General features: G+C 39.7%; 1 protein-coding gene across 1 annotated transcript in view; it reads left to right on the plus strand.

The window, feature by feature from the left end:
• Positions 1–21432, plus strand: part of LOC128652765 (transient receptor potential cation channel subfamily M member 2) — a 1288705-nt gene that overhangs the window by 187498 nt on the left and 1079775 nt on the right. Inside the window, exon 2 of the mRNA XM_053705696.1 lies at positions 15346–15533. Coding sequence (XP_053561671.1) covers positions 15381–15533 — 153 coding nt within the window. The 5' untranslated portion in view covers positions 15346–15380. The remainder of the gene's footprint in view (positions 1–15345; positions 15534–21432) is intronic.

Here is a 21432-nt window from a genome sequence, read left to right on the forward strand (position 1 = left end):
ATATGTTGCTGAGCCCCCCCGGTCATAAGGAAAGTATCATGAGTTCTAACTGCTGTGTATTGAATATATATATACCCCCGATTGCACTCACAGGACTTTCACAAACCATCTGAAAAAGTTTATTGTAACGTTTTCGAGGATACATTCCCCTTCATCAGCATGCCATAATGATTAAAATACACACCTTTCATAGTGATCACAACACACAAAATTTCCTACCTTCCTCTCATCCTAGAGGCGCCAAAAAATGTGTTGGAACGCAAGCTTGGGTTCCACTGTCTTGTGTTACCGGAAGTACGTATACGTCACAACCGGAAGTGTATCTATCAATAATATTTAGCGTGTCTAAATCGTAACTACATACAAATCAAACAAATATGTAAATCAGCTTGTCATAACAACCTTATCTTAGAGACATTATAATATTGTGATATATAACTCGTGTTAATCTTAGAGTGATGCACAAGCCCTAGATGCGGCTTCTTATGCGTGTCCCCTGTTTGTGTATATAGTAACCATGGTTACCACCCACACGTGTCAATACGCAAAACATCTATGCAAAGTGTCATAAGGGGTATACGGGAGATAATCATAGATGTATCCAAGTGACCTGTATGTATTACTTACTCACTCTAAATGAATCCCCATCTATTCACGTGTCAGACCCTATACAAGGTGGTCTCACAACCGGCACAAACCAACTGGCTTATATTCAGGAGCGTGTCTAAATAGCCAAGTTAGAATCACACAATTTTAAAAAAAATGGTGCTATGTCCAGTGAGGGCCACCTTCGCAGTCGCATTGGAAAAATAAGTGTATAAGCCCCTTGTTGCCCACTCCTTAAGGGAATAGTTAGGTCACAGTTGATCAGAACTGTGCGGAATAACTCAGACAAGCAGACAGGAGTCTCCCAGTTGGATGGAGTCAGAGATAAATTCCTTCAGAGGGGTTACAAACCACGATTATATTAGTGAAAGGTATTTTGGAAGAGGTGTCACATCTCATCCAAGCTGACCTCATTGAGGAAAGACCAAAGGAAACTAGAAAGGGCAAGCTGATTATGGCAACTATGTTTAAACCTAACACCACAAATGTGGGCCGGATATTAAGGAATCACTTGTCAATAGTATCATCAGACCCTAAACTGCATTTTACAAAGGATCTGAGTCCTATGGTGGGGTACAAAAGACCAACCTACGAGATATGCTGGTTAGAACAGACCCTAAACACAGCTACATCACTAAATCCAAGGTGAATGTGAAAGGCTCCTACAGATGCCTAGGCTGCACTACGTGCAATGGCTTAATTAGCACAAAGATCTTTCATCATCCTCACACCAACCAAAAGTTCACCATCAGGCATTCTCTTTCCTGCACTACCACGTGCGTGTGGTCTACTTGTTCTGCCCCTGTTCCAGCTTTTATGTGGGTAAGACGATTGGTACATTACGAGAACGTATGGCAAATCATAGAAGTTATTCGTCAGGCTCTTGAGAAGGGTGAATCGGATCAACCAGTAGCAAGGCACTGTGCATTGAGACGACATCCAGTATCATCCATTCGATATATATTGATCGATCATGTTATATATTTTAGATTACAATATTAATTATGACTCTATCTCCACAGTAACCTCCAACGTGTTATATATTTATATAAGGTTACAGATATAATTAAAACTATCTCAGTGTTAACCTCCAATATATTTGTATTTTTTTTTTAGTAGTTCTAATCAGGTTATATCTTTTTAAACACAGTGACTTTTATTTGTGGAGTAAAAAGGATTCAGTTTGGAAAAATATATACAGATTTATTATACATTAAACAAGATACTAACAAGCGATATACAACTTAATTATACACCAAACAAACCCTCTGATATAATATGAAATAAAATATGCTACAACACTTTACTTTGATCCTATGGGTACAAATCTAACAGTGAAGTCTATAACAAAAATAAAAATGAACCAGAATGGACCAATTAGGCAATATGTGTTACTAACAACAGTTATTTAATATAATCTTAGACAATATTATCAGTAAAAATATGTTTTGGTAACTTAATAATACAATGCAATCAGTCAGATTCAGAATATCTACAACCAAAGAGAGGGGCGGTGCTGGCAGTAGCCAAGATGGCGGCATAAATCCGGAGCTCCGCAGAAGGGTCGGACAACTGCTCGCATACCTACCACAATATATGACATATTACGTAGCTGCTGGCATCTCAGACGATCTGAATGCATACTGACCATGTCGAGGTGAGCGGGGACTCCAGACGTGACAGACATATGCGATACGAGCCGACACAGCCTCCGCACTTAATAGGCGCCATCTTTGATATAACAGGCTCCGCACATTCAGAGCTCCCAGAGCCTGCATGGAAACACCTTCAGGGGACTACCACTTTGTAATACACAAGGGGGAATATCTGCTTATTACACTCAGCTGTGGGGGAACAGTCTTGCAGATAATTACTGGAGGCTTCACAGAATTAAAAGGGCAGACATAATTCAATTGCCAGACATGGTCAGTAACACATTGCAGGCCTGGGAAACACAGAGACTGCAATTTCTGAGAGCCATAAAGCCCTAAACTGTGAACAATGACTACAAGCGATCAAGCATCAATCCAGAAGTGCCCTTATTTCTATCCATTGGGAAAGGCTACAATTTTGGACTCACAAGATAAGGGGATCATATCTAGTGTATACCGGGACTGTTCTACAACCCTGTCATAACGGTGCACAGTATTCCAGAAGTGCAAAGGGGGAGATAAACAACACTCCTGCACCACTAAATACAGAGGTGGATATCACCTTTCAAAGAAATATAGCAACACTGACTACAGTCTCAACAATATCAGCTAAGAGAACGAATAGAATAGAAAAAAATAACAACCCAGTGAGGAGCAAGACAAACACAGTCCCATCTTATTTTAACAGTGTGGAGAAATCTCCTTCCCTGTCATCAAGTACAGAGAAAGAAGAGACTAGACAGAGGACCCCAAACCAGGGTGGAGGCACCCCCCCCCAAGATACTGCTACGCAAAAACCCAGCACTCTGTTAACAAATCTGGCATCAAAACAGGATATCGCTGACGTCTTCAGAACATGCCTCATTATTATTATTATCGGTTATTTGTAGAGCGCCAACAGATTCCGCAGCGCTAATGCCTCAGAGAAGAACTGGCAGATATAAAATAAGAACTCTCCACACTGGGATCTAGAGTGGAAATGTTAGAAGAAAATAATGAAGAGGTCAGAGAGGCTATACAATTATTTGAAGGCAAAATGACACGCCAACAGGAAACTATAATCTCTTTGATTGAAAAAATAGATGATTTGGAAAACCATAGTAGACGGCAAAATCTAAGAATTAGAGGGGTCCCTGAATCGATTTTACCTAGAGATCTCCCAGAATACCTGCTGGCTCTATTTAAAAACATGAAGGATTCCTCTTACATAGAAAATATCCAATGGGTCAGAGCGCACAGGGCGCTACGACCTAAACCGCCGGATGCAGCGCCGCCCAGAGACATCATAATAAGATTTAAGGTATTTCTGGAAAAAGAAATGATTCTCAATCAGTCCCGGAAGAATCAGCCCATAAAGTTTAGAGGCTCAGTCCTCCAGTTTTTCCAGGATTTGTCCTCCAGAACCCTCCAACAAAGGAGAGATTTTTGCCCCTTTAACGCTGCTGCTCAGAGCCAAGAGAATCCCTTACCGCTGGGGTTTCCCCACACAACTTATAGTTCTCATGGATAGCAAGAGATTTATCTGCAGATCCCCAGAGCACATCACTTCATTCTGCGAAGATCTATGAGTGGATCCTCCGACGGAAAAGGAAACAGATGTAGTCCAAGAACAAACACCTTCCAAAAGATCCATCCCATGCCAGGAAAAATGGCAGACTTCTGTCTCCAAGAAAGGGAAACCTCCACAAAACTGGCAGACAAGGTTAGCCATTCTTGCTCACAGAAAGTACCCTCTCCAACTGAGTCAAGTCCAGGATGAAAACAATCCTTTATAATGAATCAATGGATACCAAGGACCTTGAAGAAAAACTCAGGTATTATGTTGCCATACGTGAAAAGATTCCTTTTAAGGATCAAACTGACTTTCTAATATAGTCAAGGAACATTTTTATTACTGTTTAGTTTTTGTATGCTGAGAAATAGAGTAAATTTCTAGTACAGTCTTACTGTACAGTGTTTGTTTATTGCTGCAAAAGACCCTAATCTGATGCTAACCCCATTTATTTCATCTCTTTAGACCTTATTTTTGGTTGAGAGACATGTACATGTACTTGTTATTAACATTGCTGTTTTCATTGAAATGTTATAGTTTTTTTTGCTTGTTTTTTTATTTTTCATGTTCTGTTGATGCTGTGGTTATATATAATGTGCCAACATATGCTACAGTGACCAAACTCCTAACATATGAGACACAGACCTACGGGTACACCCGCTATCACTATCTTAATAACCCCAAGATTTACCTATGTCACCCACACGATAAGAGCATATACGCCCTATCTCTTTATTGACACAAAACGTTAGGGGACTTAACTCACCCTGTAAATGGTCTAAAGCCCTATCAGATGTCGCTAAATGCCAGATAGACGTGCTGTTCCTGCAAGAGACACATTTTAGACATAAAAGAGAACCTAAATATTTTGGATCGACATACACCCAACACTATCACAGCTCTGGCCCTTGTAAAATAAGGGGGGTCAGTATCTTATTTAAAAATTCAATTCCCTTCACATTGATACAAAAATTAGCGGATACCGAGGGGAGGTTTCTAGGCCTAGTTGGTCTCCTATTTGGCAGACCTATTACTTTCATAAATATATATGCCCCTAATACGGACCAAAAAAAATTCTTCTCTAATATGTTTAACCGGATACTTGACATTTCGAAAGGTCCAATATACCTAGGGGGAGATTTTAATATCCCTCTACAGCCTACATTGGATAGTACGAACATCCACATTAAACACCCAAATAAAACAGCGCCACTGTTATGGAAAAACTTAAAAATACACAAATTATACGATACCTGGCGATTTGTATACCCAAATAAAGGGAACTTTACTTTTTTTCCCCCCCTAACAAATCGTATAGTAGACTAGACTACATCTTTACGGACCAAGAGGGCCTAGCTACAGTGACTAAATGTGACATTACTTCAACGGCCTGATCTGATCATAGTGGAGTAAAGTTACAATTCCATTGGTTAGACGAACTAATAAGCCCCTTCATTTGGAAATTAGACGACACTATATTTGTCGACCTGCAAATATTACAGAAACTCCAGGACACACTTACAGAGTACTTCCAAATTAATAACCCCTCGACTACTAACAACTTTGCTATTTGGGAGGCGCATAAATGTCTAATATGAGGTGAACTTATCAAATTAAAGGCCCAGTTAAGGAAATCTCAAAGATTAGTTTTTCAAGACCTAACGTCCAGGTACTCAGAATTAGAATACTTACACAATCGCCCTTAGACCCGGATCTATTAACACAGGTAGAAGAGGCTAGAAAAGCTTTAGATAACTAATTACAAATAGAATACCACACAATGAAGCAGAAAACTGACAGTATGTTTTATTACGAGAGCAATAGAGCGGGGAAACTATTGGCAAGGGCCTTAAAGAAGAAAAGACTTAAACACCATGTTTATGAGCTCCGACCGGACAGTCGCACCTCACTCAAACCTCCTCTGATATATTAAAGGCATTTCATACATATTATGCAAAGCTTTATAATCTACACCCCGGTGACGGCGTCCATCAAGAGCTTTCTAACATCAAACAGTACTTACAACAGTGCCATACACCACAACTAGATAATGAAAAAATAGCGGACCTAAATGCCCCAATCTCCATACAGGAAATCGTACACACTGTAAAATCTTTAAATTAAGGGAAAAGCCTGGGCCAGATGGCTTCACCACAAAATATTATCAATTATTCTCTGAAATCCTCTCCTCCAATACGTGCAGGGTTTTTAATGATGTATTCCAGGGTGCCCCTTTCCCATCTCAGATGTTGGAGGCTCATGTAGTAGTTATTCCCAAACCGGGAAAGCAAGCTGACTCCCCTGCTGCATTTAGGCCGATATCTCTACTTAATGTGAATATTAAAATATATGCCAAAATCATCGCTTCCCGAATAAATAAAGTTCTCCCCAATTTAATACATCTTGACCAAGTGGGTTTCACCCCCTTTAGGGAGACAAGGGACAACACCACTAAAATCCTAGACATAGCAGAATATGTAACGTCACATCGGATCTCCTCGGTATTCCTATCAATGGATGCCGAGAAAGCATTCGATAGGCTGAATAGGGCTTTTCTCAAAGAAACCCTACATACGTTTGGTTTTGATGAACAGTTTATAAATAATATATTTGCCCTTTATAACCAACCTACTGCCAGACTCAGGATAAATAACACCCTTTCATGCCCCTTTAAGATTTACAATGGGACCAGACAAGGCTGCCCACTCTCCCCCATATTATTTGTCTTAGCCATTGAAATTCTTGCAACCCAGATCAGAGTAATTTCCACAATCTCAGGCATTAAAATAGGACCCATAGAATGTAAAACATCTCTATATGCAGATGACATATTCCTCACTCTCACACAAATCCAGACATCAATGCCTACGCTGATACGAACCTTGGATAATTATGGGGAAGTATCTAATTTTAAGATCAATGTGAGTAAATCTGAATTCCTTGACTTCTCATTGATGCCAGAGGACTTGGAAACCTTGTCATCCCTTTGGTTCCACTATCAACCAAATTCTATTAAATACCTTGGCATTTTCTTATCCTCGAACCCCGAGAAGATGGTATCCTTGAATTGGGACCCTATTAAAAACCAGATCATATCCATGATTCAGACTTGGAGTGGTAAACCTATCTCCTGGCTGGGTCGTATCAACACAGTCAAAATTATTATCCTCCCTAAAATCCTTTATGTCCTGCAGGCGTTACCTATTCCCCTCCCTAAAATCACCATATTCCACTTACAAAAAATTATTAACACATACATATGGCACAATAAGAGACCCTGGATAGCCACACAAACATTATACCGACCAATAGACAAAGGTGGCTTGGGGGCCCCAGACCTGATGCTATATAGAAACGCAACATTTCTGACGCAAATAAGTGACTGGTGCAAACAGGCCCCACATAAGGAGTGGGTCTCAATCGAACACAAGATTACACGCTGTAGGCAACTGGGGGGGGGGTTATGTTGGCTCCCAACTGAGAGGAAAAAACTATATCCAGTTTTACCTCGGGTGGCTCGGGAAACATTACAAGTGTGGGACAGAGTTCTGAAACATAATAAACAAATTTCCTCACATTACTCCCCACTAACACCCCTTCTAGACAACACCACATTCCCACTTTCCAATATAATTAGAGACTCAGAGGAAACATCTATACACAGAGCAAAGACCTGTTATGCCCTACTCTCAGATGCTAGATTGAAACCTCTAGATGAAGTGAAGGAGATATTGGGGACACAGTTTAGCAATTGGTTTAAGTATATACAATTATCACATTATATCTCTTCACATCTGGCAAAACACCATATTACTAGGCCTCTAACCCCTTTTGAGACAATATGTTGGCTACTTTATCCACCTAAGGGAATTTTGTCATTAACTTATAGGCTTTTGAGTTCTTCCCCAGTAGATAGCCTCCCATCATATGTGTCTAAATGGGAGGGAGAAATGAAGGACACTCTTCCAGTGGCAGACTGGCACATAATTTTTTCACAAATGAGCAAATCATCTTCCTCCATGGGGTACATGGAAATGAACCTCAAACTCCTATGTAGGTGGTATTATACTCCTGCCAAACTTGGAAATATGATAGCAGGATACTCAGCTACTTGTTCGAGGGGATGCAATGAATCAAGCTCATTCACTCACATTTTGTGGACGTGCCCAGTTGCGGTAATACTGGTCCCAAATTAAGACAGAAATAGAAAAAGCTCTTTCCATTTCATTGCCAATGTGCCCCTGGATCGTTCTGTTTAATAAATTTCCTCTTATTAAATGCTCTCTTCGCCAGTCACTCTTACAAATTATGTATGTGGATTATACCAGCTAATTGGAGAAATACCGGTTTGCCCAGTAGACAACATTGGACGGATATTGTGGGAATGGCTATACGCTTGGAAAAATATCATTATACTCAAAACAAGAAACTTGAGGACTACCTGGCAATATGTTTCCTGTGGGAGGAATATAACTCACAATACCGCTAAATCCGTGATGGGTGATGATACTCTGGGGGACACATATATACCATAGGTATCTTGATTGTAGTATTACATGGAATTGGGTCAGAACTCCATATACTGGAAGATTACAATTTGCTTTCAGACAGTATCTACAGTTGTTTAGAATGTTGATATAATGTATTGCACAGCACTGTTTTCTTGTTTTCTTTTTGCATTTTCTGTTTGAATTTTTGTTTATTATGAATACGACAAGTTTTCAATAAAGCTGATTTAGAAAAAAAAAATATATATCTACAACCAAAGAAATGCATAAAAACCTCTCTAATGCCTCAGCAAGTCTCAACCTTAGGGAATATAAAACTATTAAAATAAAATATACTTAAACATAAAAACAGGGTTTTTCTTACAATAGACTGAATTAAATGGAAACTATAACAAAAATTCTTGTATTTATAGGTTAATTAGATTCCTACAATTTGGGTGTATAATAATCTAATATGAATCTTAAATAAATAAGGACCTTAAATGCCACAACTGTTTAAATATAATTATAGACTTTTTATATTTCCCCAAATGTTTGATCCTCCAAGCCCTGGGTTATCAATAATCACACAATGGGTTTTCTCTGCATCCGGCTTCACAAGATCTCTTAATCCACTGCAAAACGGGCAAAAAGTTTCCAAGGATACCAAAAATATAGACTGGTTACAACCAGGATTCAAAATTCTGTTTCAGAGGAAAATTGGCCAGCGTATCCACCCTTCTTTCATGCAACCCAGAGTTTCTTGTGAATGCTCAGTGACCCAATTTATCCTGAACTATAACTCCCCCCTAATCTCCAACAGCCATTCACAGATGTGTGAGGATCTGTAATGCTGTGACTGGATGAATACTAATTAGCCCCTGGGATTAATTCACTCAATGTTAAGTATAGCTGGTTGTACTTTTACTAATTCACCATAAGATGGGGATGGTGAGTTGTGCTATAAAAAGAGTGAACTTGTGTAACTTTCTTAGGATATATATATATATATATATATATATATACACATACATATTAATTTATCTAATCTGTGAGCTAGAATTCATACATTTACCAAATATACTTAAAGGGACATTAAACCCAAAATATTTATTTCATGATTCAGACAGAGAATACAATTTTAAACAACATTCCAATTTACTTCTATTATCTACGATAATTTGCTTCATTCTTTAGATAAAGAAATATCAATGCACATGGGTGAGCCAATCACATTAGGCATCTATGTGCAGGAACCAGTCAGCAGCTACTGAGCCTATCTGGATATGCTTTTCAGGAAAGAATAGCAAGAGAATGAAGCAAATTAGATAGAAGTAAATTAGATCTGAATCTTGAGAGAAAAAAATTGGGTTTAATGTCCCTTTAAATAAGTATTCATGTCTTTATGGCTTATCATTTGTGCATATGGTCACCTTGTTTAAAATGAGGTATACATAGGCTTTAACATAGAGAGGTATAATATATATATATATATATATATATATATATATATATATTATCGGTTATTTTTAGAGCGCCAACAGATTCCGCAGCGCTAATCAATCTTCATATATTCATTTAATATACATATATATATATATATATATATATATATATATATATATACTGTATATATTAACTAAAATGTACCAGTTTAAAATGAAATCCTCTTGATTTAGATAGATACTTGGTTCAAGTACTCAGTATATATCGTCATATACAGTGGGGAAAAAAAGTATTTAGTCAGCCACCAATTGTGCAAGTTCTCCCACTTAAGAAGATGAGAGAGGCCTGTAATTTTCATCATAGGTATACCTCAACTATGAGAGACAAAATGTGGAAACAAATCCAGACAATCACATTGTCTGATTTGGAAAGAATGTATTTGCAAATTATGGTGGAAAATAAGTATTTGGTCACCTACAAACAAGCAAGATTTCTGGCTCTCACAGACCTGTATCTTCTTCTTTAAGAGGCTCCTCTGTCTTCCACTCATTACCTGTATTAATGGCACCTGTTTGAACTTGTTATCAGTATAAAAGACACCTGTCCACAACCTCAAACAGTCACACTCCAAACTCCACTATGGTGAAGACCAAAGAGCTGTCGAAGGACACCAGAAACAAAATTGTAGACCTGCACCAGGCTGGGAAGACTGAATCTGCAATAGGCACACAGCTTGGTGTGAAGAAATCAACTGTGGGAGCAATAATTAGAAAATGGAAGACATACAAGACCACTGATAATCTCCCTCGATCTGGGGCTTCACGCAAGATCTCACCCCGTGGGGTCAAAATGATCACAAGAATGGTGAGCAAACATCCCAGAACCACACGGGGGGACCTAGTGAATGACCTGCAGAGAGCTGGGACCAACGTAACAAAGGCTACCATCAGTAACACACTACGCCGCCAGGGACTCAGATCCTGCAGTGCCAGACGTGTCCCCCTGCTTAAGCCAGTACATGTCCGGGCCCATCTGAAGTATGCTAGAGAGCATTTGGATGATCCAGAAGCGGATTGGGAGAATGTCATATGGTCAGATGAAACCAAAGTAGAACTGTTTGGTAGAAACACAACTTGTCGTGTTTGGAGGAGAGAGAACACCATACCTACTGTGATGCATGGGGGTGGCAACATCTTGCTTTGGGGCTGTTTCTCTGCAAAGGGAACAGGACAACTGATCCGTGTACATGAAAGAATGAATGGGGCCATGTATCGTGAGATTTTGAGTGCAAACCTCCTTCCATCAGCAAGGGCATTGAAGATGAAACGTGGCTGGGTCTTTCAGCATGACAATGATCCCAAACACACCGCCCGGGCAATGAAGGAGTGGCTTCGTAAGAAGCATTTCAAGGTCCTGGAGTGGCCTAGCAAGTCTCCAGTTTCAACCCCATAGAAAACCTTTGGAGGGAGTTGCAAGTCCGTGTTGCCCAGTGACAGCCCCAAAACATCACTGCTCTAGAGGAGATCTGCATGCAGGAATGGGCCAACATACCAGCAACAGTGTGTGACAACCTTGTGAAGACTAACAGAAAACGTTTGACCTCTGTCATTGCCAACAAAGGATATATAACAAAGTATTGAGATGAACTTTTGATATTGACCAAATACTTATTTTACACCATAATTTGCAAATAAATTCTTTCCAAATCAGACAATGTGATTGTCTGGATTTGTTTCCACATTTTGTCTCTCATAGTTGAGGTATACCTATGATGAAAATTACAGGCCTCTCTCATCTTCTTAAGTGGGAGAACTTGCACAATTGGTGGCTGACTAAATACTTTTTTTCCCCACTGTACAATACATAAACATTCAAATCAAGTACATACATAGATACAGAGGTCAAACGTTTTCTGTTAGTCTTCCACTCCAGGACCTTGAAATGCTTCTTACGAAGCCACTCCTTCATTGCCCGGGCGGTGTGTTTGGGATCATTGTCATGCTGAAAGACCCAGCCACGTTTCATCTTCAATGCCCTTGCTGATGGAAGGAGGTTTGCACTCAAAATCTCACGATACATGGCCCCATTCATTCTTTCATGTACACGGATCAGTTGTCCTGTTCCCTTTGCAGAGAAACAGCCCCAAAGCAAGATGTTGCCACCCCCATGCATCACAGTAGGTATGGTGTTCTCTCTCCTCCAAACACGACAAGTTGTGTTTCTACCAAACAGTTCTACTTTGGTTTCATCTGACCATATGACATTCTCCCAATCCGCTTCTGGATCATCCAAATGCTCTCTAGCATACTTCAGATGGGCCCGGACATGTACTGGCTTAAGCAGGGGGACACGTCTGGCACTGCAGGATCTGAGTCCCTGGCGGCGTAGTGTGTTACTGATGGTAGCCTTTGTTACGTTGGTCCCAGCTCTCTGCAGGTCATTCACTAGGTCCCCCCGTGTGGTTCTGGGATGTTTGCTCACCATTCTTGTGATCATTTTGACCCCACGGGGTGAGATCTTGCGTGAAGCCCCAGATCGAGGGAGATTATCAGTGGTCTTGTATGTCTTCCATTTTCTAATTATTGCTCCCACAGTTGATTTCTTCACACCAAGCTGTGTGCCTATTGCAGATTCAGTCTTCCCAGCCTGGTGCAGGTCTACAATTTTGTTTCTGGTGTCCTTCGACAGCTCTTTGGTCTTCACCATAGTGGAGTTTGGAGTGTGACTGTTTGAGGTTGTGGACAGGTGTCTTTTATACTGATAACAAGTTCAAACAGGTGCCATTAATACAGGTAATGAGTGGAAGACAGAGGAGCCTCTTAAAGAAGAAGATACAGGTCTGTGAGAGCCAGAAATCTTGCTTGTTTGTAGGTGACCAAATACTTATTTTCCACCATAATTTGCAAATACATTCTTTCCAAATCAGACAATGTGATTGTCTGGATTTGTTTCCACATTTTGTCTCTCATAGTTGAGGTATACCTATGATGAAAATTACAGGCCTCTCTCATCTTCTTAAGTGGGAGAACTTGCACAATTGGTGGCTGACTAAATACTTTTTTTCCCCACTGTACAATACATAAACATTCAAATCAAGTACATACATAGATACACACACACACACACACACACATATATATATATATATATATATATATATATATATATGTATACATACAAACAGGCACATATACATGCATATAATACTGGTTATTGCATATACTTAATTCCATATTTAACTTATCTTTACATTCAAATATGTGATACATTATATACACTGGTTATCAGTTAATTATTTGTATAGCATTGGAATACAATTTGATATAACACATATATATATATATATATATATACATACACACACACACATACACAATTCAGACTTTTAGATTCTAACATTTCAAAATTGTGTTTCTTTTCCTAACAGACATTTCTCTTTTGTTTATATTAGGGAGGGTATGAGTTGGTCACTTAGACTAGCAGGCATCGCATTAACATATGAGTGAGGGCCCATTTATTTACATTAGTGTCTAGACAATGGGACTCCACTTCCTTGAGTTGGAACAACAGTCCTCTCTGTTTTTGTGTTTACAAAACAGCAGGGGGTTTTCCTGGCCAAGTGGAAATCTTTGGATACATGTGATCCAAGATAATTTACATTGTTATCTTATGAGTCTTGGAGGTGTGGTAAATTCTAGCCAAATGTTCTTGTTCAATTAGAATGCTATATCCAAAATGATTTTAAATACATTTCCTGTATCAAATTAATTCTTTTTATAATTTGATAAAATAATTCTTCTCATATAAACGGTTCCCCACAGATGATGTAACAATCACGTTCCAAGCCTTGATAGTGGTGGAAATAGGAACAAGGCACTCCTGATCCGTGAGGCCCAGTGGATCTATAGGCTGGGCACAGTGCACCCAGGAGGACTTAACTTGGCACCAGATTTTAAACTACTGACATAGGATCAGAGTATGGTACATTCCAGGAGTGCAATTCTGATCAGGGTGATCCGTGTTGGGAATGAGAAACAGCGGCCCTACTGTGTGGGGCTGCTGAATCTCTGAGTACCGACACCATGCAAGTATTTGGAGCCTGCATAAGCCCCAGATTCTGCGTGTGGACCGGATATGTTTAGGTGGTCACTCAATAATCCACTCTCCTATTTGGTACTGGACTTTCTATCCGAGCATATTCATGGTGGTGGACATTAACCTATGGGATGGGTACCACAAACCAGGGGTGCGAGCTTCCTGACGAAAGGCAGTAGAGTCTTTATGTATATATTTGTTTATTTATTTTTTGTGTTTGTTTTTCTTGCAAAAGTGTTTTCTGTTTTTTAGTGTTATGTTTTATTACCGATATGGTATCAAGAGTGTATATATTTGTTACGCACATCACTTATTAAGTAGGACGATGTATAGTGTTAGTTTGGTGTTACATGACATAAAGTGGCAGCAGGGGGCTTATACACTTATTTTTCTAATGTGACTGCTAAGGTGGCCCTCACTGGACATAGCACCATTTTTTTGGCTATTTAGACACGCTCCTGAATATAAGCCAGTTGGTTTGTGCCGGTTGTGAGACCACCTTGTATAGGGTCTGACATGCAAATAGATGGGGATGCATTTAGAGTGAGTAAGTAATACATACAAATTAAATTGCAAGAGGAAAAGCATAAGCACTACACAAATAAATTGGGGTTGCTCTATCAGGTTTTGTAGTGGAGATACCTACTGAGCTAGAGTGCTTGTGCAGCAAAACAATTTACAAACTGGGGTTTGAATCTCAAAAGGAATTGGGATTCCAAGGTTGCACTTATCTAGCACTTCTGTACCCCCTGGGGTAGATAAGTGCAACCTTGGAATCCCAATTCCTTTTGAGATTCAAACCCCAGTTTGTAAGTAATACATACAGGTCACTTGGATACATCTATGATTATCTCCCGTATACCCCTTATGACACTTTGCATAGATGTTTTGCGTATTGACACGTGTGGGTGGTAACCATGGTTACTATATACACAAACAGGGGACACGCATAAGAAGCCGCATCTAGGGCTTGTGCATCACTCTAAGATTAACACGAGTTATATATCACAATATTATAATGTCTCTAAGATAAGGTTGTTGTGACAAGCTGATTTACATATTTGTTTGATTTGTATGTAGTTACGATTTAGACACGCTAAATATTATTGATAGATACACTTCCGGTTGTGACGTATACGTACTTCCGGTAAAACAAGACAATGGAACCCAAGCTTGCGTTCCAACACATTTTTTGGCGCCTCTAGGATGAGAGAAAGGTAGGAAATTTTGTGTGTTGTGATCACTATAAAAGGTATGTATTTTAATCATTATGGCATGCTGATGAAGGGGAATGTATCCTCGAAAACGTTACAATAAACTTTTTCAGATGGTTTGTGAAAGTCCTGTGAGTGCAATCGTTTAATTTGGTATTGTATTATATCTTTGCACCCAGGCAGCTGGCACTTGGTGGGTTGGTCTGAAGACTTGTGTATATATAAATATATATATATATAAATAAAATAAACGATATATTATTCAGAACAATTTTACCTCCATATTATTGCAGGTGATGTACCCGATGCCTAACTAGACAGTAAAATAATGGGCAACACAAAGACCAAGCAACCTGCTCCGCAGCAGAGGAGTATGGCTATGGATAATTATTCAAAAAAAGTGCAGTCACCGTACCGTCCTGGCACTGCAGATGGAAAGAAAAAGAAGAAAACTACAGTTCAGTTCATGGATGAAGAGAAAGTAAGAGTTAGTCCAATGAGAACGTTATGTCACATATACAGCTCTAGCAATGAGAGTTATGTCACATATACAGCTCTAGCAATGAGAGTTATGTCACATATACAGTTCTAGCAGTGAGAGTTATGTCACATATACAGCTCTAGCAGTGAGAGAGTTATGTCACATATACAGCTCTAGCAGTGAGAGTTATGTCACATATACAGATCTAGCAGTGAGAGAGTTATGTCACATATACAGCTCTAGCAGTGAGAGAGTTATGTCACATATACAGCTCTAGCAGTGAGAGAGTTATGTCACATATACAGCTCTAGCAGTAAGAGAGTTATGTCACATATACAGCTCTAGCAGTGAGAGAGTTATGTCACATATACAGCTCTAGCAGTGAGAGAGTTATGTCACATATACAGATCTAGCAGCGAGAGAGTTATGTCACATATACAGCTCTAGCAGTGAGAGAGTTATGTCACATATACAGCTCTAGCAGTGAGAGAGTTATGTCACATATACAGCTCTAGCAGTGAGAGAGTTATGTCACATATACACCTCTAGCAGTGAGAGAGTTATGTCACATATACAGCTCTAGCAGTGAGAGAGTTATGTCACATATACAGCTCTAGCAGTGAGAGAGTTATGTCACATATACAGCTATAGCAGTGAGAGAGTTATGTCACATATACAGATCTAGCAGTGAGAGAGTTATGTCACATATACAGCTCTAGCAGTGAGAGAGTTATGTCACATATACAGCTCTAGCAGTGAGAGAGTTATGTCACATATACAGCTCTAGCAGGGAGAGAGTTATGTCACATATACAGCTCTAGCAGTGAGAGAGTTATGTCACATATATAGCTCTAGCAGTGAGAGTTATGTCACATATACACCTCTAGCAGTGAGAGAGTTATGTCACATATACAGCTCTAGCAGTGAGAGAGTTATGTCACATATACAGCTCTAGCAGTGAGAGTTATGTCACATATACAGCTCTAGCAGTGAGAGAGTTATGTCACATATACAGCTCTAGCAGTGAGAGAGTTATGTCACATATACAGCTCTAGCAATGAGAGTTATATCACATATACACCTCTAGCAGTGAGAGTTATGTCATATATACAGCTCTAGCAGTGAGAGTTATGTCACATATACAGCTCTAGCAGTGAGAGTTATGTCCCATATACAGCTCTAGCAGTGAGAGTTATGTCACATATACAGCTCTAGCAGTGAGAGAGTTATGTCACATATACAGCTCTAGCAGTGAGAGAGTTATGTCACATATACAGCTCTAGCAGTGAGAGAGTTATGTCACATATACAGCTCTAGCAGTGAGAGAGTTATGTCACATATACAGCTCTAGCAGTGAGAGAGTTATGTCACATATACAGCTCTAGCAGTGAGAGTTATGTCCCATATACAGCTCTAGCAGTGAGAGAGTTATGTCACATATACAGCTCTAGCAGTGAGAGAGTTATGTCACATATACAGCTCTAGCAGTGAGAGTTATGTCACATATACAGCTCTAGCAGTGAGAGAGTTATGTCACATATACAGCTCTAGCAGTGAGAGAGTTATGTCACATATACAGTTCTAGCAATGAGAGAGTTATGTCACATATACAGATCTAGCAGTGAGAGAGTTATGTCACATATACAGCTCTAGCAGTGAGAGACTTATGTCACATATACAGATCTAGCAATGAGAGACGTATGTCACATATACAGCTCTAGCAGTGAGAAAGTTATGTCACATTTACAGCTCTAGCAGTGAGACAGTTATGTCACATATATAGTTCTAACAGTGAGAGACGTATGTCACATATACAGCTCTAGCATTGAGAGAGTTATGTCACATATACAGCTCTAGCAGTGAGAGAGTTATGTCACATATATAGCTCTAGCAGTGAGAGTTATGTCACATATACAGCTCTAGCAGTGAGAGAGTTATGTCACATATACAGCTCTAGCAGTGAGAGAGTTATGTCACATATACAGCTCTAGCAGTGAGAGAATTATGTCACATATACAACTCTAGCAGTTAGAGAGTTATGTCACATATACAGCTCTAGCAGTGAGAGAGTTATGTCACATATACAGCTCTAGCAGTGAGAGAGTTATGTCACATATACAGCTCTAGCAGTGAGAGAGTTATGTCACATATACAGATCTAGCAGTGAGAGAGTTATGTCACATATACAGCTCTAGCAGTGAGACAGTTATGTCACATATATAGTTCTAGCAGTGAGAGAGTTATGTCACATATACAGCTCTAGCAGTGAGAGTGTTATGTCACATATACAGCTCTAGCATTGAGAGAGTTATGTCACATATACAGCTCTAGCAGTGAGAGAGTTATGTCACATATATAGCTCTTGCAGTGAGAGTTATGTCACATATACAGCGCTAGCAGTAAGAGAGTTATGTCACATATACAGCTCTAGCAGTAAGAGAGTTATGTCACATATACAGCTCTAGCAGTGAGAGAGTTATGTCACATATACAGCTCTAGCAGTGAGAGAGTTATGTCACATATACAGCTCTAGCAGTGAGAGAGTTATGTCACATATACAGCTCTAGCAGTGAGAGAGTTATGTCACATATATAGCTCTAGCAGTGAGAGTTATGTCACATATACAGCTCTAGTAGTGAGAGAGTTATGTCACATATACAGCTCTAGCAGTGAGAGAGTTATGTCACATATACAGCTCAAGCAGTGAGAGAGTTATGTCACATATACAGCTCTAGCAGTAAGAGAGTTATGTCACATATACAGCTCTAGCAGTGAGAGAGTTATGTCACATATACAGCTCTAGCAATGAGAGTTATGTCACATATACAGCTCTAGCAGTTATGTCACATATACAGCTCTAGCAGTGAGAGAGTTATGTCACATATACAGCTCTAGCAGTGAGAGAGTTATGTCACATATACAGCTCTAGCAGTGAGAGAGTTATGTCACATATACAGCTCTAGCAGTGAGAGAGTTATGTCACATATACAGCTCTAGCAGTGAGAGAGTTATGTCACATATACAGCTCTAGCAGTGAGAGAGTTATGTCACATATACAGCTCTAGCAGTGAGAGAGTTATGTCACATATACAGCTCTAGCAGTGAGAGAGTTATGTCACATATACAGCTCTAGCAGTGAGAGAGTTATGTCACATATACAGCTCTAGCAGTGAGAGAGTTATGTCACATATACAGCTCTAGCAGTGAGAGAGTTATGTCACATATACAGCTCTAGCAGTGAGAGAGTTATGTCACATATACAGCTCTAGCAGTGAGAGAGTTATGTCACATATACAGATCTAGCAGTGAGAGAGTTATGTCACATATACAGCTCTAGCAGTGAGAGAGTTATGTCACATATACAGTGAGAGAGTTATGTCACATATACAGCTCTAGCAGTGAGAGAGTTATGTCACATATACAGCTCTAGCAGTGAGAGTTATGTCACATATACAGCTCTAGCAGTGAGAGAGTTATGTCACATATACACATATATGTCACATATACAGTGAGAGCGTTATGTCACATATACAGATCTAGCAGTGAGAGAGTTATGTCACATATACAGCTCTAGCAGTGAGAGAGTTATGCTACATATACAGCTCTAGCAGTGAGAGAGTTATGTCACATATACAGCTCTAGCAGTGAGAGAGTTATGTCCGCATCATACAGATCTAGCAGTGAGAGAGTTATGTCACATATACAGATCTAGCAGTGAGAGAGTTATGTCACATATACAGCTCTAGCATTGAGAGAGTTATGTCACATATTACAGCTCTAGCAGTGAGAGAGTTATGTCTCATACTACAGCTTCTGCATTGAGAGAGTTATGTCACATATACAGATCTAGCAGTGAGAGAGATATGTCACATATACAGATCTAGCCAGTGAGAAGGAGTTATGTCACATATACAGCTCTAGCAGTGAGAGAGTTATGTCACATAACAGCTCTAGCAGTGAGAGAGTTATGTCTCATATACAGATCTAGCAGTGAGAGAGTTATGTCACATATACAGCTCTAGCAGTGAGAGAGTTATGTCACATATACAGCTCTAGCAGTGAGAGAGTTATGTCACATATACAGCTCTAGCAGTGAGAGAGTTATGTCACATATACAGCTCTAGCAGTGAGAGAGTTATGTCACATATACAGCTCTAGCAGTGAGAGAGTTATGTCACATATACAGCTCTAGCAGTGAGAGAGTTATGTCACATATACAGCTCTAGCAGTGAGAGAGTTATGTCACATATACAGCTCTAGCAGTGAGAGAGTTATGTCACATATACAGCTCTAGCAGTGAGAGAGTTATGTCACATATACAGCTCTAGCAGTGAGAGAGTTATGTCACATATACAGCTCTAGCAGTGAGAGAGTTATGTCACATATACAGCTCTAGCAGTGAGAGAGTTATGTCACATATACAGCTCTAGCAGTGAGAGAGTTATGTCACATATACAGCTCTAGCAGTGAGAGAGTTATGTCACATATACAGCTCTAGCAGTGAGAGAGTTATGTCACATATACAGCTCTAGCAGTGAGAGAGTTATGTCACATATACAGCTCTAGCAATGAGAGAGTTATGTCACATATACAGCTCTAGCAATGAGAGAGTTATGTCACATATACAGCTCTAGCAGTGAGAGAGTTATGTCACATATACAGCTCTAGCAGTGAGAGAGTTATGTCACATATACAGCTCTAGCAGTGAGAGAGTTATGTCACATATACAGCTCTAGCAGTGAGAGAGTTATGTCACATATACAGCTCTAGCAGTGAGAGAGTTATGTCACATATACAGCTCTAGCAATGTGAGGAGAGCGTTATGATCACATATACTAGCTCTAGCAATGTGAGAGTTATGTCACATATACAGCGCTAGCAGTTGAGAGAGTTATGTCACATATACAGCTCTAGCAGTGAGAGAGTTATGTCACATATACAGCTCTAGCAGTGAGAGAGTTATGTCACATATACAGCTCTAGCAGTGAGAGAGTTATGTCACATATACAGCGCTAGCAGTGAGAGAGTTATGTCACATATACATCTCTATCAGTGAGAGAGTTATGTCACATATACAGCGCTAGCAGTGAGAGAGTTATGTCACATATACAGCTCTAGCAATGAGAGAGTTAAGTTCACATATACAGCGCTAGCAGTGAGAGAGTTATGTCACATATACAAGCATCTAGCAGTAGAGAGAGTTTATGTCACATATACAGCTCTAGCAGTGAGAGAGTTATGTCACATATATCAGCTCTAGCAGTGAGATGTTTATGTCACATATACAGCTCTCGCAGTGAGAGAGTTATGTCACATACTACAGCTCTAGCAGTGAGAGTAGTCCTGGTCAATATACATGCTCTAGCAGTGACTCTGAGAGAGTTAGTCACATATACAGCTCTAGCGTAAGAGAGTAATGTCACATATACAGCTCTAGCAGCTAAGAGAGTTATGTCACATATCACAGACTCTAGCAGTCTGAGAGAGTTAGGTCACATATACCAGCTCTAGCAGTGAGAGTTATGGTCACATATACAGATCTAGCAGTGAGAGAGTTATGTCACATACACTGCTCTAGCAAGTGAGAGAGTTATGTCACATATACAGCTCTAGCAGTGATGAGAGTTATGTCCCATATACTGCTCTAGCATGTAAGAGAGTATGTCACATTATACAGATCTAGCAGCGAGAGAGTTAGGTCACATATACAGGATCTAGGCAGTGACTGTGAGAGTTATGTCACATATACAGCTCTAGCAGTGAGAGAGTTATGTCACATATACAGATCTAGCAGTGAGAGAGTTATGTCACATATACAGCTCTAGCAGTGAGAGAGTTATGTCACATATACAGCTCTAGCAGTGAGAGAGTTATGTCACATATACAGCTTAGCAGTGAG

The sequence above is a fragment of the Bombina bombina genome, chromosome 3 (genome assembly GCF_027579735.1).
Source record: "Bombina bombina isolate aBomBom1 chromosome 3, aBomBom1.pri, whole genome shotgun sequence".
In the NCBI taxonomy this organism is placed as follows: domain Eukaryota; kingdom Metazoa; phylum Chordata; class Amphibia; order Anura; family Bombinatoridae; genus Bombina; species Bombina bombina.